General features: G+C 58.4%; 1 protein-coding gene and 1 long non-coding RNA gene across 2 annotated transcripts in view; one reads left to right on the top strand and one right to left on the bottom strand.

Moving 5' to 3' along the window:
* Positions 1 to 22,522, top strand: part of TESC (tescalcin) — a 52,137-nt gene extending 29,615 nt beyond the window's left edge. The window contains exons 3-8 of the mRNA XM_039251564.1: positions 10,569 to 10,649; positions 14,967 to 15,106; positions 16,618 to 16,679; positions 16,783 to 16,890; positions 20,372 to 20,419; positions 22,254 to 22,522. Coding sequence (XP_039107495.1) covers positions 10,569 to 10,649; positions 14,967 to 15,106; positions 16,618 to 16,679; positions 16,783 to 16,890; positions 20,372 to 20,419; positions 22,254 to 22,331 — 517 coding nt within the window. The 3' untranslated portion in view covers positions 22,332 to 22,522. The remainder of the gene's footprint in view (positions 1 to 10,568; positions 10,650 to 14,966; positions 15,107 to 16,617; positions 16,680 to 16,782; positions 16,891 to 20,371; positions 20,420 to 22,253) is intronic.
* LOC120244879 lies at positions 19,450 to 20,624 on the bottom strand. The gene is made up of 2 exons (XR_005531662.1): positions 20,350 to 20,624; positions 19,450 to 19,778 (listed from the first exon to the last, which is right to left on the bottom strand). It is a non-coding gene; the product is annotated as an uncharacterized LOC120244879 (long non-coding RNA).
* Positions 22,523 to 23,033: the final 511 nt, after the last annotated feature.

Here is a 23,033-nt window from a genome sequence, read left to right as displayed (position 1 = left end):
CCCCTCCCCCACTCGCTCTGTTTTGCAAAATAAATAAACTTAAAAGATATGAAACTTTAAAACAAAGTAATGAAGAATGGAGCATCTGAACTGGTGACTCTGATAAATTGCATGTAGCTTTAAAAAAATCCCACAAGGTAAAAACCACTGAAAGGGATTTAATGTTAGCCCACTGGTTTCCTACCCGTGTTTGGTTGTTCCCCTCTCCTTCCGAAAATTATCTAACGGTGTCCAGGGATGGCCTCCCCCTGAGGCCTCAAAGCTGACTCATCAGAACCCAGTTCTGTACACATCTGTTTCTTACAAGGCCCGGCATCTTATTTTAAAAAAAAAAAATTCATAAAGATGCATTATTTTTCTTGAAGGGCCCCCCCTAAGTTATATGTTTCTGGGCCCCCAAAACCTTGAACCCACCCTGACGGCAAAGCACTGAGCTCCATGGGCTCATGGAGAACTGCTTGCTTAGAAAACGGTCACGCGACACATTGACGGAGTACGGATGCTATGGAGAGACTTGTCTCTCGTCCTCAAAAAGCTCCTCTTCCAGCGGGGAAGCCCCTGGAAGCCCGTGAACAGATACGAATTTCAGATCGTGAGGGAAATAGAGTAATTGCCTCTTGCACTTATTCTTTCTGAAGCTGGGCCACTTGACGGGCGAGTGTGTTAACCTGCAGATTTGACCTCCCGAGGGGATGCGTGGCAGGCTCTCAGGCCCCAGAAATAGACGCTGTGGGATACGTCAGCCAACGCAGGCCTGCCGGAGGGCTGATGAGGTAGAGCCACGCTGCAAAAATGTTTGTAGATTCATCAGGCCCCCGAACGTGGGCGAGTTGTGGCATGAACGGAACCGTGGACACACAAGGCAAAGGGACAGGGAGCAGTGTTCATCGCTGATCGTCACCGAAGCCCAGAGCGGCCTTCTGATAGGCCACCTGCCAGGGCACCGACAGAGCCCTAACTCCGTGTCCTGTTTCGCAGCCCCGGCAGGACTTACCCCTCCTTTGTCGAGTTAAAGGTCAGTTCGCAGTCAAGTGCGCGCGTAGGAGCCCCAGCTGCCGTAGCCGGGGGCTGGCCGTGTGCTGGGCACTGCGCTGAATGGCCACTTGTGTGGTCCTGGGGGGTCTCAGGAAGCCTGGGAAGTTCATACCATTATCCCATTTTCCAGATTAAGAAACTGAGGCTCAAGAGGATAATGTCACCCAGCAGGGCTGGGGTTCAGAGGCAGAGCTGGAGGCCCTCAAATAAATATTCTCCCCACTATTTAAAATCTGTATGTTTTAGGGACACCTGGGTGGCATCCTAGTGTTGGTTGCGGCTCCAGTCATGAGCTCACGGTTTTGTGAAATCAAGCAGTGCGTCTGGCTGGGTGCCAGCGGCTCGGAGCCTGCTTGGGATACTCTGTCTCCCACTCTCTGCCCCTCCCCTGCTCACACTGTATCTGTCTCTCAAACAAACTTAAAAATGAAAACATCTGTATTGGAGTGCCTGGGTGGCTCAGTCAGTTAAGCGTCTGACTCCGGCTCAGGTCATGATCTCACGGTTTGTGGGTTCGAGCCCCGTGTCGGGCTCTGTGCGGACAGCTCAGAGCCTGGAACCTGCTTCAGAGTCTGTGTCTCCCTCTCTCTCTGCCCCTCCCTCACTCATGTTCTGTCTCTTTATCTCAAAAATAAGTAAACATTAAAAAAATAAAAGAGGGGCACCTGGGTGGCTATCGGTTGGGCATCCGACTTCGGCTCAGGTCATGATCTCACGATTCGTGAGTTCGAGCCCTGCATTGGGCTCTGTGCTGACAGCTCAGAGCCTGGAGCCTGCTTCAGATTCAGTGTCTCCCTCTCTCTCTGCCCCTCCCCCGCTTGTGCTCTGTCTCATGGTCTCAAAAATATTAAAAAAATTTTAAAAACTATATCTTTTGATGAGTTTACTTGGGGAGGGTCTTCCCTGCTTAGAAAAAAAGCCGGAACCTACAGTGGATCATACTGGATTTCTCTTAGTCATTTTAATCCAGTCACTTTGCTTTCAACTTGTCAAGTAGCTAGAAATTTCCTTTTTTTTTTTTTTTTTTTGTGGAGTACTCACAGCAGTGAAGAGTGGAGGCCCTGCCTTCACCATCAGGCCATCTTGCTGTCAGGGTTTATTGCGTTCCGGAAGTCCATGCATCCTCCCTCGAAGGCTTCAGCCAGCATAACGCATGTTCATCTGAAAAAGATAAACCCACAGTTGCTTGTAAAACTCCCCAGGCCGCAGTGGGCACGAGTGGGCCCGCTTTCCCATCTGTTCAGGTGACCTGGGGAGCCGTGCGGGAGTCCCTTCAGTGTGAGGGGTGCTCAGGTGTCATAGAAGCAGCACGCAGCTTTCTAAGTGGACTTGAATAATTCACAGATACTCAAATAGCAGGTTTTTACAGAGACTCTTTCCCCCTTTGTTTAATAAGGACTCAGCCCTTGCTTGCAAAAGCAGGCAGTGGGGGCTTCTGTTTGGAGGTGGGGCATGTGGGGAGGGGGGTGCATGGAGGGAAGGAGGGAGGGCCAGAGAGGAAGCCAGCGTGCACGCAAGGTTATTTTATATGTATATATATTTTTATTTTTTATTTTTTATTCTTAGAGAGAGAGAGAGAGAGTGAGCGAGCATGAGTGGGGTTGGGGCAGAGAGAGAGGGAGACACAGAATCCAAAGCAGGCTCCAGGCTCTGAGCTGTCAGCACAGAGCCCGACGCGGGGCTCGAACCCATAAACTGTGAGATCATGACCTGAGCTGAAGTCGGATGCTTAACTGACTGAGCCACCCAGGCGCCCCCTACACACACACACACACACACACACACACACACACACACACACGAGATATATATATGAGATGAGGAAGGAAACGGAGAGAGGGTGCATGTGTTGGGACCGTGGTGGGGGGAGGCACCTTGGGGCAGGTGGCCACGTTCAGACTAGAACAGAAGGGGCAGCAGGAGCTCCGTGTGATGACAGCAGGCAGGGGCACTGGCCGGAGGCCGTGGCAGACCCTGCGCGGTGGGCCCGCTTGCCCGCCTCCCTCCTGACCCGTCAGCCTCCGGCTGCACCTGCTGTGGCCGCATGGGCATTCCTGCTGTTCCAGCCACAGAGCTCTAGGATGCACTCACGACCGGCTTTCTAGAATGCTCTTCTCCAGAGCGAGGTTTCTATTGGCCCTTGGGGCTGGAGAATGTGTGGGGGGTGGGGTGGGGGTGTCCTGTGCACGGTAGGGTGTAGAGCCCATTCTGCGCCCGCCCCTGGGGTCATCACCCGAAACGTCCCCGGACATGGCCAGGCGCCCCCCGGGGATTGAGAACTCGCCACCCTCTGCTCTCTGCCCGTGTGTCACCTTTCCCGGTCGCCCCACTGAGTCTTCGTCCGGTTCTCTGGGGTCGCTGCCCTGTCTCTGCTTGGTTTGCTTGCAAAGTGCTCATCGCTGCCCAAGAGCCGTCGTCTTCCCTCTGTCCGTTTCCGCTGCTGGAATCCCAGGGGGTGGTGTCTGTCCCGCTCCCTGCTGACGCCAGCACCTGGAACGGTGTCTGGCACGTGCAAGAGCCCTGCGGTCGGTACGCGGCAGGTACTGAGGGGGCAGCGGGGTGCAGGCCTGGAGCAGATACAGGAGCAGCTGAGAAATCGTGTGGCAGGAAGGGATGACGGTGGGGACAGTGCTCTCGCTATTGAAAGAGACATCTGCCTCGTGGCAGGGGGACTGGGGCTTTTACTGCCGGACCTTTTTTCTTTTTATGTTTATTTATTTCAAGAGCAAGCAAGAGTGTGTACACATGAGCTGGGGGAGGGCAGAGAGAGGGAGAGGGTGGGAGGGAGGGAGGGAGAGGGAGAGGAATTCCCAAGCAGGCTCCACATTGTCCACGCAGAGCTCACTGTAGGGCTCGATCCCACGAACTGTGAGATCATGACCTGAGCCGAAATCAAGAGGCAGATGCTCAACTGACTGAGCCGCCCAGGCGCCCCTCTGCCAGATCTTTCGTGCCAAGGCATGTGGACGGGAGAAACGCCTGGTGCATTTCGGGAATCCCTAGTGTTTCTTAAACCCTGACCTTCACACAAGTGTCCCTGCGGTCACGTTGAAACGCAGGCCCTGACTGCGGGCCACACACACCCGAAGCGGCTGCTGCAGGCCAGGGACCGCGCTTTGAGCTGCTCAGCATTGCCCGGGGAGACGCGTGGTGAGTGAGGCTTGGTCCCCCCTGCCCGAGTCCCCATGGGGCCCCAGTTTCCCCAGGGTGGGGCGTCCAGGAGCGGCGGGCCGGCAGCCCCCGCAGTGGTAGAGCAGGGAGGCCGGAGTTCCAGGCTGAGAGCTCTTGGTGCCTCATCCGACCTCATCCCCCTGGGGGGTGGGGGGGGGTGTCAAGGCCCGGTGGGGGCTTAGGACACCGAGCAGAGAGGAGCAGCCGGAAACCAGCCACATATGACAGGCTTGGGGTGGGGGCCCCCCCTTGGCGGTTTCTTAGTCTTTCCTTCCCTTGTGGGCTGGACGCTTGTCTTGCCTTCTTTCTGGGTCCCGGATGGGGCCTCCCGGGGCCGGGTGGGGGCGGATCCCCAACCAAGATTGCAGCTGTGTTCTCTCTTTAAAGTAACACCGTGCAACCCGGAGGAAGTAGCAAGTATGAGGAAGCACGCAGGGCAGTCAGAGCCGGGTTCAAAGCTCCCCGCCTCGCCCGGGGGGAGGCTGTGGCCTCCTCACTTGCCTGCCTGGGCCTCATTTTCTCGCCTGCAGAATGAGGCCTGTGGTGTGTTTGCAAAGCGCTTAGCATAGCCTGGCCCTGGGGCGGGGGGGTAGGGTCGTGGAGGGAATCCTTCAACCCCGGGGCTCACCCCCCCCACCCAGAGGAGGTGTGTAAGTTTTGTGCCCCTGGGGTCTCCATGGGGGACCCCTCCCCACTGGTCACAGGGGCCCCGTGGCCTGACCCCTGGCTGCCACCTATCAGCTGGGGCCCCAGAGCCCTGGGCTTGGGGGGAGCAGAGCACTTTCCTGTGGCTGAAGCCTGGGCCCCACGCCTTCAGCTGGTGACACCGACACACTGACCGGTTCTACCAGCCCGTTGGGCACCTAGGGGTGGGGAAGGAAGGAAAACAAGACCGAAACTGGCGTTTTTATGGGACATTAAACTGTGGTCGGCCTCTCCCAGGCTCTGGGCTCAAGGCCTGCAATCGGCTTGTTCAAAAAGGAGGTTGACAAATCTCTGCCAGTGACCCTGGAGACCGGCTGCCAGATGGAAGTCCTGGCATCTGCTGCCCGTCTGTCTCTTTTCTTTGCAATCAGACGTTTCTTTAGCTGGCTGCCTCAGTTTCCCCTTCTTTAACATGGGGATAAGCGTCTGCCTTATAGGAGAATAATGTAAAGCTTTTAGAGCAGTTACTCGACCCCTTGGGAGTACATAAATCTGCTATCATTATTCTAATTTTCAATATATACATATATTTTTTAAGTTTTTAATTAAAAAAAATTTTTTTAATGTTTTATTTATTTCTAGGAGAGAGAGAGAGAGACAGCATGAGCAGGGGAGGGTCAGAGAGAGAGGGAGTCACAGACTCTGAAACAGGCCCCAGGCTCTGAGCTGGCAGTCAGCACAGAGCCCAACGCGGGGCCCGAACCCACGAACCGCGAGATCATGACCTAAGCGAAAGTCGGACGCTTAACTGACTAAGCCACCCAGGCGCCCCTTTAAGTTTTTAATTTAAGAGAGACAGAGACAGAGAGCGAGTGGGGGAGGGACAGAGAGAGAGGGAGAGAATCCCAAGCAGGCTCCACACTGTCAGTGAGAAGCCTGATACGGGGCTCAAACCCACGAACCACGAGATTGTGACCTGAGCCGAAACTAAGAGTCAGAGGCTTAACCGACTGAGTCACCCAGGAGCCCTTGTTATTCTGATTTAAAATTAAGAGCTTGCTGTGTGTCAGGCAATGTGCTAAGTGCCTTATGTGTACTTATGGGATTTAATCATTTCATATGAACCCCATGAGTGAGCAGAGGCTCTGCGATGTGGGGGGCCGGGGGGGGGGGCTCACCTGAGCCAACGGGCCTGGCGAAGGGCAGAGCCTGCGCCGGCCCCCGGGCACGCTGGATCTCACCTCCGCTTTGCTGTGGGCGGTGCCGGGTGTGCACCCAATTCACAGTGCAGGAGACCGAGGCAAGGAGCATCAATAAGGTGCCCGCGTGAGGGAGAGCTGAGGTGTGAGGGGGCGTCCAGCAGGTGCCTGTGGCAAGAAGGGGGGGGGGCGCCAGGCCTTTGAGACCCTGGCGCGGACGTGCCAGAGGCTGTGATGCCTGGGACACTGTGCGCCGGCTCGGGGTCCCGGCATCTGCCTCCCCTCCTCTGCCGTCGGTGGGAGGTCAGGCTGCTTTTCTTGTTAATATTCTCCCGCAGACACGGGGCAGGCTCTGCGAGGTCCTTGCTCGCTCTGTTCTCCCTCCTTCCAGAGTCAGCCGCGCGGGCCCTCTGGCCCTTTGTGGGATATCGTGGGGCCCCTCTTTCCGAGCGGGTCTCCAGCCCCTGCAGCCTGCACTTTCCCCGCTGGTGGCCTCAGTTCCGGGATTAACTGGCTTCACTTCCCAGGTGTGTCCCCAGATAAGCTCCTTCCAGCGCCTCTGGGGACAGCCGCGCCCGTAGCCCATTCCCCAGCTTGGCCAGGCACAGCTGGGGGTTGATGGGCTCTGAGGGTCCAAGGGGAAGTCCTGGGAGCAGCCGAAGGGTCTGGACACCTGGGAGGGGAAGTGAGCTGGGCACCGGCTGGTTGCTCAGGACAGAGTGAATGAGGAGGCGAGCTGCACCCCTGCTCACCTCCCTTCAGCTCTGCTTCCTGCCCCTCTGTAATGCCCCCAGCCACGCGGGGATTGAGAACATGGTGCTTTGCAAACGAGAGTCCCTGTCCCCATGCTCTCTGGTGCGTGAAGGCTTCATCTATGGCGTCTGTGTGCCCACTTTACAGATGAGGAAACTGAGGCTGGGGATGGATTAGCCATGACCCTCTGGCCAACCAAAGCCAGGGGGGACTTGGGGTCTCACGAAGTAACTCGCCGTGGAGGGCTGGTTGTTTCTTTTCCATTCTCCCCAAATTCTCTCTCCAGCTCCACGTGGCCCCTTTGATGAGACTCGTTCCACGGAGGGGTCTCTGGGCTCTGTCTGTCGTCGCCTGTGGCTGCCTCCTGCCGGGCGGGGCGGCGGCGGGGGTGACGTACGCCAAGGCAAGTGGAAACATGTCAGGTCCCGGAGAGAGGGACTCTCACGGGTTGAGCGTACCCATGACCGACAGATCAAGAGCAGAACGTTCTCAGCCTCACAGCCTCCTCGTGTCCCCACCTGGTCACCCTCCCCGAGAGCAGCTGACCTGTGTCCTGACTCGGAGCTGCAGGGGTTAGTGTTGGTGCCTCTTGTTCTCTGTGTAAACAGAGTCCCAGTGTGGTGGTTTTTAAACGCATTTTAGGGATTTTTTTAAAAAATGCTGTATCGAGACATAACGCATATATTTTACAGTTTACGGATTTAGAGCATGTAATCAGGGGCTCCTGGGCGGCTCATTTGGGTCAGTGTCCAACTTCGGCTCGGGTCATGATCTCACAGTTCGTGGGTTCGAGCCCCGCGTCGGGCTCTGTGCTGACAGCTCCAATCCTGGAGTCTGCTCCAGATTCTGTGTCTCCCTCTCTCTCTGCCCCTCCCCTGCTCACACTCTCTCTCTCAAAAAATAAATGTCTTAAAATTTTTTTAAAAAAAATTTAAAAGTATGCGATCAGTTTGAGGACATTTCCATCACCTCCATCCAAAGGAACCCTGTACTGTTAGCCGTCAACCCGTCCGCACCTGCTCCACCCGGCAACCCACTGCCTGCTTGCTGCCTCCGTGGGTTTGTCTCCTCTGGTCACGGCGTGTACATGGGTCCTCTCCCACGTGGCCTTTTGAGCCAGGCGGCTGCTTTTTCTTTTCCTTCCTTCCTTCCTTCCTTCCTTCCTTCCTTCCTTCCTTCCTTCCTTCCTTCCTTCCTTCCTTCCTTCCTTCCTTCCTTCCTTTTTCTTTCTTTCTTTCTTTCTTTCTTTCTTTCTTTCTTTCTTTCTTTCTCTTTTTTCTTTCTTTCTTTCTCTCTCTCTTTCTCTCTCTCTTTCTCTCTCTCTTTCTCTCTCTCTTTCTCTCTTCTTTCTCTCTTTCTCTCTCTCTTTCTCTCTCTCTTTCTCTTCCTCCCTCCCTTCCCTCCCTTCCCTCCCTTCTTTTCAACATTTATTTATTTTGGAAAGAGAGGGAGAGAAAAAAATCACAAGTGCGGGAGGGACAGAGAGAGAGGGAGACACAGACTCTGAAGCAGGCTCCAGGCTCCGAGCTGTCAGCACAGAGCCCGATGGCAGGACTCGATCCCACCAACCGTGAGACCATGGCCTGAGCCCAAGTCTAGAGCCGGATGCTCAACTGCTTGCGCTACCCAGGCGCCCCGAGCCCGGCTTCCTTCACTTAGCACCTGGTCTTCGAGGTTGATCTACATGGTAGCATGTGTGTATTAGTACTGCATTCCTTTTTGTGGCCAAATAGTATTCCATCACCGCAGGCAACTGTACTGAGTGTGCCCCTTCTTTGGACCTGGGGTCTTAGGAATCGAAAACACGGGCGTCCACGGATACCAGCTCCTGAGTTTGGCCACACGCCCCACAGCCAGCCCAGCCAGGAGCACTGGGAAAGAGGCAGGGAGGAGCGTGGGGGGTCGGGGTGGGCTCACGGAGCTGTCTGGATGCCAGGGCCGGGTCCTCCTTTCCCTCCAGGCCTCAGTCTCCCCATCGGTATGGTGGGGGCAGGACAGGGGTCAGCCATGTGCTTCTGGAAGCTTCCGGCTCAAACAGTGCTTAATTCTCCAGGTTATGTGGAACTCCCTCCTTCCCGGCATGGCTTTGTTCTAGTTCTGAGTTCCAGATCTGATGAATATCGCACCCCTGCACGTTCTCGTTTTAAGTAGCTGATGTCTTCCTCCTCCCCGGCCTGGGGTGCCTCCTTGATCTCCGGGATTACCAGTCTGTGCCTTGGGTCCCTTCCAAGGCCACTACCCCTCGAAGTCTATGGGACAGAAGAAAAAGGTGAGCAGGAAGCAGGTTCTGAGAACAGAGGATGTCCTTTCGTGGGACGGTCGGCCTGTATGACCCGTGACAGGGTAGCCGGGTTTGAAATTCACCTTCTCTCGCCCCAAACCAGCATCTTTTTTGTTTTTGTTTTAAACATCTTTACTGAAATACAGATTACACACCATACATCTTGCCCATTAAAATGTACGATTCCAGGGGTGCCTGGCTACCTCAGTGGGCAGAGCATGTGACTCTGGGTCTTGGGGTTGTGAGTTCAAGCCCCACGTTGGGTGTAGATTACTTAAAAATAAAATCTTTTTTTATTAAAAAATTTTAAGTGTTTTATTTTTTAATTTTTTCAATGTTTATTTTTGAGAGAGAGACAGAGAGAGCATGAGCATGTAAGGGGCAGAAAGGGAGACACAGAATCCGAAGCAGGCTCCAGGCTCTGAGCTGTCAGCACAGAGCCCGATGTGGGGGCTGAACTCACAAACCATGAGATCATGACCTGAGCAGAAGTCAGACACTTAACCAACTAAGCCACCCAGGCGGGTGGCTTAAAAAATCGATCACTTAAAAACAAAAGCTTAAAAAAATGTATAATGCCGTGGCTTTTAGTATGCTTGAAGGTGTGCGTCCAGCCCCACCATCAATTTCAGAATATTTTGATCATCCCCTGAAGAAACCTTATACCCTTAGCTGTCACTCCCCATCATTCCCCCAGCCCCTGGCAGCCACTGATCTACTTTCCGTCTACGGATTTACCCGTTCTAGACGTTTCGTGTAAATGGAATCATACACTGTGCAGTCTTTGGCATCTGGCTGCGTTCACTCAGCACATGTAGTGTTTTCAGGGCTCTGTGTTGCAGCGTGGCTCCCCACTTCCTTCCTTTTTATGGCTGGATCTACTCCATTGGATGGATGGGCCACAACGTATCCGCTTATCGGCTGACAGACACTTGGGAAGTTTCCACTGTGTGGCTATTGTGAGTAAGGCTGGCCCTGCCATTCACGTACAGGTTTCTACTTGGATGCGTGTTTCTGTTTCTCTGGGGCGTAGATCTAGGATAGTGCAGTTGCTGGGTCACGTGGTCACATTCCACTCCGCCCACTGAGGACTTGTCAGACTATCGTCTAGTGCCCAGCCCATCACTCTGCTGCCCCAGTTCCAGAATGGCCAAATCCAGGCCTCCTGACCTGGGGTCCCTGATGGGGCTCAGTGGGCTCCAAGTCCTTGGAGGGGGGTGCACATCTTGCATCTCTGCATTTCTCCGGGGGTGAATGTTGAGGACACGTAGCATCGTTGAGCTTCTGAGTCCTTCCAGGTCCTCCCTGTCACAGGATAGAGCAGGGGCAGGCCAGTGCAGCACGCTCCAGTCCCGTCCCTGGCCTCTTCCTCTGGGATCGGCTCAGGATTAAAATTTACAGCCTGAGAGTGGTGGACATGCCATCTCATCTCCGATTTTCTTCCCCTCTTTCTTTTCCCGGTGCTTCTCCTTCCTGGGACCCAGTAAAGAGAACTTCAACAATGTTCCTGACCTGGAGCTCAACCCGATCCGATCCAAAATCGTCCGTGCCTTCTTCGACAACAGGTGGGCCCCGTCCCTGAGCCAACCAATGGCAGATGACTTTGGCCTTGGGGGAGTGTTTTACCTTTGTACCTTGTTATCATGCTCATGTGCAAAGAATGGCCCCTTAATAGAGGAGGGGACTTCTTTGGGTAGGAGTTACGAACACAGTTTGGGGGTCAGACAACTCTGGGTGGTTGATTTGGGGCAGCTCACTCAATCCCTCTGGGCCTGTGTATTAGTTAGTTATGGCTGCGTAACAAATTATCTCAATACTTAGCAAATACTACCTCACTGTTTCTGTGCATCAGGGATCCAGGGGCAAACTAGCCGAGTTCTCGGGTTCAGGGGCAGCTGGGGCGCCAGTCTTCTGAAGGCTCGACTGGGGACAGCTCTGTTTCCAAGCTCACACATGTGGGTATCAGCAAGCAACACTTCAGGGACCTCTCCCTGGGGCTGCTCACACAGGGCAGCTGCTGGCCTCCTGCAGAGTGACGTCTGCATGAGGGAGAGGAGGGGAGATTGAGCCCCTGGGATGGAAGACCCCATCTTTTCACAACCTAATTTTGCGAGGGACATCCCATCACTTTTGCTGTGTTCTCTTCATCAGAAGTGAGTCACTAGGTCCTACCACAGGAAGAGAGGGGGTCACAGGGGCTGAGTGCCAGGAGCTAGGGATCATTGAGGGCCATTTTGGAGGTTGCCTCAGTTTCTTTGTCTGTAAAACGGATGTAATGATAGCACCTATCTCGCGGGATTGCTGAGCGCACACTGATCTGATGTGTACCAGCCTGGCTATCAATCTGCCCATCGCCCTGACAGACAGAGAAACTGAGGCATAGAGAGGTGGTGCACCTTGGCCAGGGTCCCAGAGCTGAGGCTCCAACCACAGTTCGTGTCCTCAAGTGTCCAGTGTTGTTGAAGTTGCAAGACTCTCGTGACTGGAAGGAGGCTCGCTGTGTGAGGCTCTATCAAGGTGTGGGTCATGTACGGCCTCTCCAGGCTGCCAGGGCCTCTGGACAAACACACCAAGACCCTAGGCCTGACACCCAGGGTCTGCAGAGATGGCCGAGAAACCGGGAGAACCAGCAGAAAGAGGAAGAAGGGAACGGGCGTGCTGTGGCCAGAAGATGCACGGTGACTTCTCGGACAGGTTTCAGGTTTGTGAGCCTGAGCCACTCAGCTGTGGTTTCTGCCAGCTGTGCGTCCCTCTCTGAGCCCCCTCTGTTCATGGGGTAGGGGTAGGAGTCCTCAGCTGCCATGGAAGATGCAGAGGCCGGCCTGCAGGGCGAGGCCTGAGAGAGTGACCAAGAGCGACAGAACTGCACGTACAAAGGCCCTGTGGCACCAGAAAGTACAGCGAGTGTGTGTGGCAGAAAGGAGGTCTGGCCAGAGCACGGAGCGGCCATGCAGGAGGAGAGGGGTGCGGAGGGCAGAGCTGCATTGTGCGGCCCCCTGACCAGTAAGAGGGGTCTTGACCGCAACCTGGGAGCAGCGGTGGGGGGCGGTGGGGGGGGCTGATGGGTTTCAGGTGGGGTGTGGAGCCCACTCTCTGGCTATGCCAGTGCCTCATAGGGGTCCGGGACCTGGGAGGGGGTGGTATTGTGGCCCCCCAGGCTGGACGCAGGGCTGCTGAGTGGAGGTGGAGAGCCGTGGGCAGCTTTGCTACACCGGGGAGGAGACAACAGAGGACAGAGTGAAAGTGAGGTCTGGGGTTGGAGGGGACGAGCCGGCGTCCCTTGCGGCGGATTGTCCTGTCGCCAGCGGAAGGCGCACGGCCCGTGGTGGAGAAGGGGCTGCGTGATCCTGGCTCTGCCTGAGTATCTCGGAGGAGGCGGCCTCGGCGGCCAGCAAGGCTGAGCAGGAGCGAGAGGTGCCAACGGGCGGTGGGAGGGGTGCCAGGCTGGGAGAGGCGCCCCTGGTGTGGAGCGGACGTGGCTGCTGGGGTCTGGGGTTCAAGGTGGCACAGGAAGACGGTAAAGGGAGACCAGAGCCTCCTGGTGCCTGGAGCGAGAAGGGGACGTGAGGGTGTGTGCACGCTGTCTGCGTGCTGCCCGTGTGTGTGTGTCTGTGAGCGGAGGCTTGTTTCCCAAAGGCTCCATGCAGACCTGGCCACGTGTGTAGCTGGGGGCACCGGGGACCCAGCCTTCTGTGGGGCGGAGCCGGAGGGGCCAGGGTCCCCATAGCACGTGGTCCCCCGGCGGGGGGGAGGGACCGGCAAGCCCTGCTCCCTGGGGCCTGCGGGAGCCGGGGCCGGGGACTCGCAGGCTGGCCCTCGGGTCCTCCCCACTGCCCTAGCAGGGGCCGGATTCAGGCTGCAGAGAGAGCGCTCCTGGCATGGGTGAGAATGTTCCGGGGCCTTAAAACAAGTCTGACCTGAGGTCACAGCTCTGCTTTCCTCTGTCACCCGTGGGAACTGGGAACAGCTTCGGGAGCTGGGTCTTCAGCTCCCGGGTGGCATTCAGGTGTCTGCTGGGCTGCCGTCCGGGAGCCGTGGCCTCCGCGGAGGGGGCGGGGCGTGGGAGCGGGGCGGCACTGAGGCCTCCATCAGGCCCAGGGACCGGACTTGGGGGCGGTCAGCGAGAGGCAGGAGAGATCCCTCCTCACTCGGAGGGTCCGGAGTTAGGACAGCTGGTGGCAGGCTGGGGCAGGTGCGACGCTGCCTGCAGGAGGGAGGAGGTGACATCAGGCGGTCAGGGAATGTTGAGTGTCCAGAAGGCTGATGTCCAGACAGGCCTGTGGGGAGCGGGGTGCGGCCGGAAGGGGTGCCCAGGGCTGGGGTGGATGGTGAGACCCATACCCACCTTCCAAGCCTGGGACAGCAGGTGGGGGAGTTGGAGGTGATCCCGAGAACTGAAGTCTCTGGAAGGTTTCAGGCAAGGGAGCAACGGGGTCTGATGTGCATTTTGCAAAGTCCGTGTGGCTGCTCCTGGGACACAGCGGGGGAGGCTCCTGCCGGGGGTGGCCGGGCTGGGTGGCCATGGCATGGAGGCGAGTGGGCAGGCAGCCCGGAAGTCTCTGAAGAGGGGACGGCTGAGGAGGGGCTCCCCCAGCTCGGGGCTGCAGCTAAGAGCGTGTCCGTCCTGAAGATCCTTCCCTTCTCATCCTGAAAGGTCTAAGGTGGGGGGAGGGAGGGTGAGAAAGGACTTTGGAGCGGGGGCCAAAGGCAGAATTTTCTTCACAAGAAATCCCGCATCAGCCTTGCTTCCTGAGGCCCTTCAGGAACAGCACGGTGGTCGCAGAAGCCAGTTTTGGAGGGCGGCGTGAGCAGGGTCCTTCCCCACCTCTAAGGGCTGCATCTTACAGGGTCATCAGAAAGTCAAGGATGGAAAATACTGTCTAAACCGGGCATCTCTGCGGCAGAGCGTGAAAGCCGCCCGTCTGCTGAGTGCCTGCTGTGCACCGGGCGCCATGCCTGCCACGAGGCCGACCCAGCCTGAGCCTCACCTGGAAAGCGAACGCTTCTTGCCCCTTCTGAAATGCACGCCCGTGGAGACAACCTCAAGCCTGCCTTGACTTCCTAAAAATCTGAACTTAGGAGGAAACTTTTCACTTCGGTAGTAAACCGGTATCTCCGCCAAGCCGACCCCCGTATTAGATAGTGTTTCAGACAGCTGATCGCAGGAGTCGGCAAACTTTTTCTGTAAAAGGCCACAGAGTAAATATTTTAGGTTTCGTGGGCCACGCAGTGTCTGTCACGACTGCTCATCTCCGCCTTGGTAGCATGAAAGCTGCCGCAGAAAGTAAATGAACGGGCGTGGCTGTGTGCCAATAAAACTTTATTTATAGACACTGAAATTCAAATTTCATGTAATTTTTACGAAAGTTTGTCATGAAGTGCTATTAGTATTTTGGGTTCTTTTTCTCTCCCCAACAGATATTTTCAACCACTTAAAAACATGAAAACCCTTCTTAGTTCATGGAATGTACAAAAACTGGCCGCAGGCGGGGTCTGGCCCGTGGGCTGCGGTTTGCTGGCCTCGGGTCTGAAGGGAAGGGTCAGGAGATGTAGCTTGGTGAGTTACAGAGTCGGTGCCTTGGTTTCCCCACATCTGGGGGCCCTGCCCAGGCGGCTGTCCACCCCAGGCCTCACCAGCAGCAGCGTAGCTGTGCGTCTCCCCCCAGCCCCCCGCACGGTGAGCTCTGGGGGGGCAGCACCTTCCTGCCCCTCCCCCACTAGTGCCCCCATAGGCAGGGGGCTGAGAGACAGAACCCAAGGCTAGGCCGGACCTCGCGGAAGACGCGTGTGCCCAGAAGGGCCGAGTTCTCGGAAGCATAGGAAGGCAGAGGTCAAGCCCCAGCGTTTAATGCATTACCGACACCCCATCTCTGTGCCCACAGGAACCTGCGCAAGGGGTCCGGCGGCCTGGCCGACGAGATCAACTTCGAGGACTTCCTGACCATCATGTCCTACTTCCGGCCCATTGACACCACCATGGACGAGGAGCAGGTGCAGCTGTGCCGGAAAGAGAAGCTGAGATGTGCGTGCGGGGCCGGGGCCGCGCCCCTGCAGCAGGCGGGTGGGCGAGCCTGGGCGCGGGGAGGGGGGAGACGCCAGTCCCAAGTTACAGCCCCCAGGAAGGCCCCTGTGCGTCTCTCCTCCCGAGCTGCGCTGTGGCGGCCTCCGCGTGGACACCCTGGGGAATGGGACGGGGTGTGGGTGATGGGAACAGAGCACAGGCCTGGGCCCTTCCGCTAACACACCTCGTTCTGAGGCTCGGTGAGGTCGCACAGGCAGAGACCCTTGCTTCCCTCGTGCCAAGTTCATGGGACACCAAGTTCGTGGGACGAGCCTCTGGCTGATCTGTCCTGGAAGAGCCCCCCGGGCCCTTGGGCTCTGGGGCGGGCTTGGCTGTGATCCGGGCGGGCCAAGCAGCACAGGGTCCCCGGGTCCCATGCGTCACATGTCCCTTCCCTGTGTGGACTTTCCCACGACTCCTGACATCCCACCCCCACCCCACCCGAGGCTCAGCCTCATCAGCAGGAACGTGTAAACACGGGGCCTGGGCTGTATTTAGCTCTGGAATGCAGACGAAAAGGGCTGCCGGGAACTTCCCCGGGCTGGGTGCCCCGAGGTCCTTTGATGGTACCCTGGACCAGGGGGGAGCCTGGTGGCGGCCCAGCCACCCACCTGCTCCAAGGGCCAGGTCAGAGGTCGTGGGGGCCCCTGGTTTCTCCTCCCTCCATGGGGCGGTCGTAGGCAAACGGGTTAACTTCTCTGAGCTTCAAGGGTGCAGTCTGTGAAATGGACTCAGGGCAGCCTTGCCTCATGGGATCACGTGTGGGTGAGAAGAAGTGACGTTTGCCACACGTGGCACAGAGCAGGGTGTCTGGTCCATGTGGGGTCAGTGCCGGGGACTTTGTGAGTGTGAGGGTGAGTACTGGGGCCAGAGGGGTTGCCCCCCCACCCCGGCCTCTGTTGGGCTGCCGGATGCTGAGAGATGCCCGTAAAGGAACAGAGTGACTGTCCCCAAGTGGAATAAGCAGAGGAGAGGAGGTGCTGATGTCCCTGGTGCCCACCGGGGACGGGCTCAGATCAGCCAGGGGCCTGGAACACCGCAGTGGGGTCCACACCCTGCCGACGGTGGCTGCCTTCTTGGATCGTGCAGGAATGACTCCCTGGGATGTGAGTTGTCTTCACTGGAGTGCGTGTGGCATCTGTGCTCACAGTGTGCCTGGGCCTCGTCCCCCAGCTCGGCAGCTCCCTGAGCCCTTGCGACGCCGAGGGTAGACACTGCGGTTGCTCTCGTTGTGTAGGTGGGAGAGCCGAGGCTCAGGAGTTAGGTCCCTTGCCCGAGGTCACCCACCCGGAAGTGGGCGGTCTGGACCCATGGCCTTTGCCCTTGACCCCTGTGGTTGCTGTTTAGGGTTCATTATGGATGTCTCTTGCTGGTTTTGAGGTAGATTTCCGAGCAGGAAGGTTGGGGAAGCGGGAGGCCCCCGGGCTCCCAGCTCGGCTGACCCAGCCCTTCTCTCTCCCCGCCGCCCCCAGTTCTGTTCCACATGTATGACTCGGACAGCGACGGCCGCATCACCCTGGAAGAATATCGAAATGTAAAGTATGCTCCTCTGCCCACGGGCCAGGGCTCCTGGCCCCTCCCCGCCCCCCGGCCCCGGGCGGAGGCCCTAGGTCACCCCGTGTCTGCTCACCCGGCAGGTGGTGGAGGAGCTGCTGTCCGGAAACCCGCACATCGAGAAGGAGTCGGCCCGCTCCATCGCCGACGGGGCCATGATGGAGGCGGCCAGCGTGTGCGTGGGGCAGATGGTGAGCCGTGGCCCTGGGTGGGGGGCCCCGTGGCCCCAGAATCCCCCGTCCCCTCCCCCTGGGCCGGCTGACTCCCGCCACACCTTGCCCTGCTTGTAGTCTGTGTTCCTGGAGGGCCTAGTGGTGCCTGTCCGACCCGTCGCTCTTAACCCACTGCTTTCCTGCCCCGGGGGGACCCCTGGGGTGGACTCCCTGCCAGGCAGCCCCAGAGTGTCACCCGCCCCCCAGCATCCTGTAGTCAGGGTGCCACATGCGACTGATGACGAGTGGCTGGAGGGCGTTTCTGGCCTTGAGAAGGGCCAGCAGGGCTACCTGGCCGGGGGGGGCACGCGGACAGGAGACAGAGGAGGGGGCTCGGCCTCAGGGCTGGCGCCTGTGGAGGGGAGTCCCCGGCGGCCGCGGAAGGGGCGCGCGGGCCAGAGGCAGGTAGCTGCGGAGGGTGCCGCGTGGCCGCGGAGGGGCTGGGGCAGGGCTGGGTGGGGAGGGGGACAGGCAGGCCGGAGCACCGGAGCCTCCGCACGAGTGCTCACGTGGAGAAGCGGCTGGGTCATTTCTCAGAACAGGACACGGGGACAGCCGTCCGTGGCGGGACCGTCCTGTGTGTTGTAGGGTGTTTAGCAGCGTCCCCCCACCCCCCCCAGTTGTGACAACCAAGGATGTCTGCACACATGGCCAGATGTCCGTGGCAGGGGGACAGGGTTGTCCCCAGTGAAGAACCATTAACTAGAGGGGCCCAGAAACAGATGGTGGGCGGAGCGGCCGCTGCCCTGGGACCGGCGAGCAGCGGCTGCCGGGCGTGCGGGGCCCGCAGACACATGCAGACATGCGCTGCTCCGTAGATCCTTAGTCTCGTTTTACTGGTGGGGAAACTGAGGCCCAAGGACATAAGGAACATTCTGGAATTAGAGGGGCAGTGATCTTTACGTGCTGGTGGACGCAGTCTTATAGGACACAGTGGCTTTGAGCCCCGGGGACCCGGAGGACAGACACCTGATCATCTCGAGGGCTCCATTCCGAGGGTTTTGGTTGGTCTCACGGAAGCTGTCACCCCTTCAAACCTGTGTGCTTCACGAGGGCGTTGGGTTCAGCACAGCCGGGGGGGCGGGGGTGTTTTCCTGCCGGATCCTGCTGTCTGTGTCCCCAGCCTGCCATCGAGGGTGGTGGCATGCCTGGGCCTGCTCCCAGCGGCAGGGGCTGTGGTCATTTTATTGGCCTGTGTTTTATCCGTCTGCTCCTCGGGCCCAGGGGTCGGCTTCTGGCTTCGGTGAAGCCACCCCACTCAGCAAATTAACTGCGGCCGAAAGGGCCGGTGACCTCGGTGGGGAGCGCAGGGATCCCCCTGCTGTGTGGTCGCGCCAAGTGCCCGTTTGATTGAATTACACTCTCCTCTGAATTGCTCCCCGTCTCGCTCTGGTTTCAATGGGTGACTGTTCCCTTAATTTGCTGTAGTGACCTGCTGGCAGCTGCTGATTGGCATAAAACCTACCACCTCAGAGGCGGAGGCATTTGAGAGCTGATGCCTGCTCCCCGGCTGTGCGTCCCAAGCGTCTTTCTTTACTTGTGGGTCCTCTGTGTGCTCTGAAAGTATTTTCTCATGTAAACGCCGGCCAGATAGATGGGCTGTGCACACAGGCATGCGTGCACAGGGTGAGGGCCGGCCGCACAGTTCCATACCATCCGGCCTCTGAGGGCGCGGAACATTCCAACCTGCGCTGCCCACCAGACAGACGGTCCCTCACTTGCTTTAATAACTGCGGAGCCAGTTATTGACGGAGCAATGCTTTCTTCCCAGAGTGCTGCTTCGGGAAAGTCTTGTGGCCTGGGGGGTGGGGCTGCTTGGCTGGGGTCTCAGCCTGGGTATCCCCCCTCCCCCCACCCCAGCTCTCAGGATAGGGAGCCTGGTCTATAATTAGCTCTCCTTGGCTGCCCCAGGGGACCCGGGGAGAGCAGGGAGCCCTAGGGACCTGCCCGGGCATTTGAGAACGGTCACGTTTAGAAAATTAAGACATATATAGAGATTCGTTTTCTGTATTAGAAACAAGTGTCAAGAGACCCCAGAGGGTGAGGAATCCTGTTAGACACTTGGAGTCAGCCATGCTGCTCCCGCTGGACAGGCAGGCGGCCCTGCCTCTGCGCCTCAGTGGCCTTATCTGAAATGGGAGTAAGAACAGAACCTGAACAGCAGACACAGAGTACCTGCTATTCAGTACACATCAGAACAACTCCAGGGGCGCCTGGGGGCTCAGTCAGTTGAGTGTCCGACTTCGGCTCAGGTCATGATCTCACAGCTCGTGGGTTCGAGCCCCACGTCGGGCCCTGTGCTGACAGCTCAGAGCCTGGAGCCTGCTTCCGATTCTGTGTCTCCCTCTCTCTGCCCCCCTTCTCCCACCCCACCCCCCACTGCCACTCTCGCTTTCTCTCCCTCTCAAAAATATTTAAAAAAGTGAAACAAACCCAGGGAGGTATAGGAAGAGAGGTGAATCTCTGTGCCCTTCTCTCCCTCACCCACTCCCCCCAAAAGGAAACGCCCTTGCTGGAGTTTATTCTCCAACACACACCAACGTATACATATGCTTTATTTTTGATGTACGCGCAGTGGAACTGACAATTCCTGCCGCTTCTCTGTGCTGACCCCACACGCCCCCGGGGCAGATGGCGGCAGTGTGGTCAGCGGCACGGGAAGAACTTGGCATGCACGCGGGCATCTGCAGACATCTCTGCTTGTTTTTTCCGCTATGTATCTTGGAGCCTTCTCCGCATCTGCATGTAGAGGGCGACCCCTTCTTCACGGATGCCTGGTGACCACTAGCACGGAGGACCGCGGTTTACTTAGCTAGTCTTCTGTTGATGGACAGGGGATGGCAGCAGGCTTTTGGTCACAGAGAGTGCTGCGGGCAGGGGTGAGGTTTGGGGAGGCTGGGTTGTGCCAGAGCCTGAGATAGCAGTAAGAGGGGCAGGAGCCCCACCTCTGGTCTCATGAGGTCATGTGTGCCCAGAGCAGGAAGGACACAGATGGAGCCTGGCACTGCCCACAACTGGGTGGGTGAGAGGCCCCACGGGCAGACGTTATCGCGGTGACTCACTGGCCCAGAGGGGTGGGCCGCACAGGCCAGCCCTTTACCCTCCTGCCCCAGTGGTCTGTGAGCCCAGAGGGTCAGGGCGGGCAGGGTGAGGCAGGGCCGGGAAATGGCAGGAGTCGGTGGGTAGATGAGGGGAAAGGGAGCCTGTGCCTCTGAGCCCTCCCCCTTCCTTTCCACCCTCATCCACTAGGTTCTCCCTCAGGGGCTCAGGTGGGGCCCTGGTCGGCTCGCACCCTGCCTTCCAGCCCCGAGTTGGAATTCAGAGTGGCCTCCGGCTGGAGGCAGCAGGTCCGGGGGGACCCCTGCTTCTCATGACCGAAGGGGCCCAACCCTCTGCGTCCCGGGGAGGGAGGGGGGTCTCCCGGGGGAGGCCGCTCACCCTGCGTGTGCTCTGTCCCCAGGAGCCTGATCAGGTCTACGAGGGGATCACCTTCGATGACTTCCTGAAGGTGGGTGTCTAGGAGCAGAGGTGGGGGTTGAGGGGGGGTGTCCCGCCCGCTGGTCAGGAGGAGACTGGCATCTCTGTGGAGGGGGGGGTCACGCGTGGCCTTTTAAACACCGGCTGTACTTATTTTTATCGGACGAGTAATATTCACGTGTGGCTGGAGCAACTGGAACAGTATAAGCCGCAACAAAAACGATCCCCCCCCAGGTCCCCGGTCCCCCCATCAGAAGCGTCACTGTTAACAGTCGGAACTGGGTTCTGGAATGTTCTATGCCTATGAGGCACACACTGGAGTCCACTGTGTGGGGTTCTGCCCCTTTCCCTGTGCCTTGCACACAGCTGCTGCTCCCCCAGCCCCCGCGGGTGGACACCAGGTATCCGCTGTCACAGATGTGCTCCGAGGTTGGGAACTGGGAGCCCCGCACTGCTCTGATTGCAGGTACCCGGTGGAGGGACCCTCTGCCCCGTGCCTGGCGCCAAGGACCCCAACAGCGGGTCACCAGGCTCATTCTGGGATCAGAGGGCAGGAAGTCAGGGGAGCACGACCCAGAGGTGTCAGTCCAGCCCACCGCAGTGGCCTCTGACCCGCAGGAGGGAGCGGACGGGCCCGGCCCCGGAGCCGGGTCAGGACTTGGGCGGTCATGGCTCCAGGGAACCCAGGGGCAGCTCGGATGGGCCCTCCCCCCAGGTGGCGCTGCTTCTTGGCCAGTCAGCAGCCAGCTCTGCAAAGGGGGAGGGGGGGCAGGCTCCCCTGCTGTGCACCCGCGGGGCCGGGCAGAGAATCCTGCGACACCCAGCTTCTTCCCTGACAGGCTCCTCTGCCCCCTAAGCCTGTCCCCACTCCACGGGGGCCTTTCCTGACCGGCTGGCCCCTCTCCTCCCTCGGGCCTCACCGGTGACCCTGTCGCCACCTGGCATTTAGCAGAAAGCACTGTGGGTGCCCCGGTCACTTCCCCAGGAGCCAGGTCTGTTTTCTCTGCACCCTCCTGGCACCACACCTAGAACAGGTGGAGGAGCCCAGAAAGCAGCTCGGCTGCCCGCGGGGCTCCAACCGCAGCCCGATTACGGCCTGGTGGCCGTCCCCAGAGATGCCGCAGGCGACAGCTTGAGTGTCTGAAGTTCTCACAAGCAGGGGGGCTGAGCCACCTCCAGCTGTTTATCTGCAGCCCTCTTGGGTCCCCCGAGGGGCTGGCAAGTGCGGTCTGGGAGTAGGGGGGGCCTGCAGTGTGGCAGTTTGTGTCAGGGCAGCCCAGCTGTCCCCCGGGGCCCTGGCCGGACTGTCCTGGCAGACCCAGCGCCAGGTATGTGCCCGTGGTCAACTTTGGGCAGAAAATACCCTTCCCGGCACGAGCTTGTCTACGTCGAACGGGGTGGCCTGTCCCTAGGAGGTTTTCATGAGGGGGGGGGATGGGTCACTGAAACAGCACAAATGCTCAGTGCTTAACGGTTTACAAAAGGTTCCGTGCACGATCCCATCTGAGCCGCCAGCACCGTGTGACCTGATGTGGGCAGTGTGGGTGGTGCCAAGGAAGAGGAGGCTTGCTGGGGTTAAGGAATTTGCATGAAAATCACAGAGCCCGAAGGGTGGTGGGTGCGATTGAAATGACGGAGCTGAGAGCTTGGATTCCGCACTTAATAACAAGCTGCTGTGACAGTATCGGAGAGGCTCCAAATGTCAGAGCCAAATTAACCCACAGAAAGGCAGATGGAAGTTTCTCTTCCACTCTTGGCTCCCAGCCCTGAAACCAGCCCCCTGGCTTTCACCTGTCCTGGGGGCGGGGACGTGGGCCTGGGGCGGTGGGGACGCACACTCACTGCTGCCGCTCTGTCCCTTCCAGATCTGGCAGGGGATAGATATCGAGACCAAGATGCATGTCCGCTTCCTGAACATGGAGACCATCGCCCTTTGCCACTGACCCGCGGGTGCCCCGCCCCCCGAAGCCGCACTGTGGTTTAGAGCCGCCTGCGGGGCCCGAGGCCACTGGTGTCCTGCTGCAGCTCATGTAAATAGTCCCCCTCCTCTGCAGCCTTGTTTTCCCCGGGGTACAGCGGGACCTCGCTGTTTTTATCTCTAATAAAAAAAGAAAACTATTGGTTTGTAAACGAACGTGGCTCCTGTCCCCCATGTCCCCTCTGTGGCCTGGCCGCCTGGTGGCATGAGGCTGAACACGAGCAGACGGCAGCTAATTTTCAAAGGCTGGCTTGGAAGAGGGGAGTTTTTTCCCCTGTACCTTTTCTGGTTTATTTTGGGTGAAGGGTTTGCTCTCTTGCCTGTGTGGGGGCTGGGTGGTAATCAGTAAGGTGAGGCAGCTCCTGGCACCGTGGTGCCCGGGACTCAGATGTGGGGTTTCCTCGCTGTCGTGACGGAGCATTTAGGCCGCAGAAGATGGGGGGCCCCACAGTGATGCCCCCAAGCTTGTCGATGGTACCCGGGGCGCCAGACTCGGAGCCTGGCTGCCGACTGCGGGAGGTCGGGCTGGGTGTCTCCATGCCCTCCCGGGCTGGCACATGGCAGCCCCCAGTGGTGGTGGCAGCCGGGGAGGGGACTGTCCCTGTGAGTAGCTCCCAGAGCTCCAGGGTCACCTCTGATTCAGGGGTGGGCTGTGCTGGGGGCAGGG

The sequence above is a fragment of the Hyaena hyaena genome, unplaced genomic scaffold (genome assembly GCF_003009895.1).
Source record: "Hyaena hyaena isolate Hyena2069 unplaced genomic scaffold, ASM300989v1 scaffold_0, whole genome shotgun sequence".
NCBI lineage: Eukaryota > Metazoa > Chordata > Mammalia > Carnivora > Hyaenidae > Hyaena > Hyaena hyaena.
Note: the sequence above shows the minus strand (reverse complement) of the source record. Positions and strands in the feature narration are given on the sequence as shown.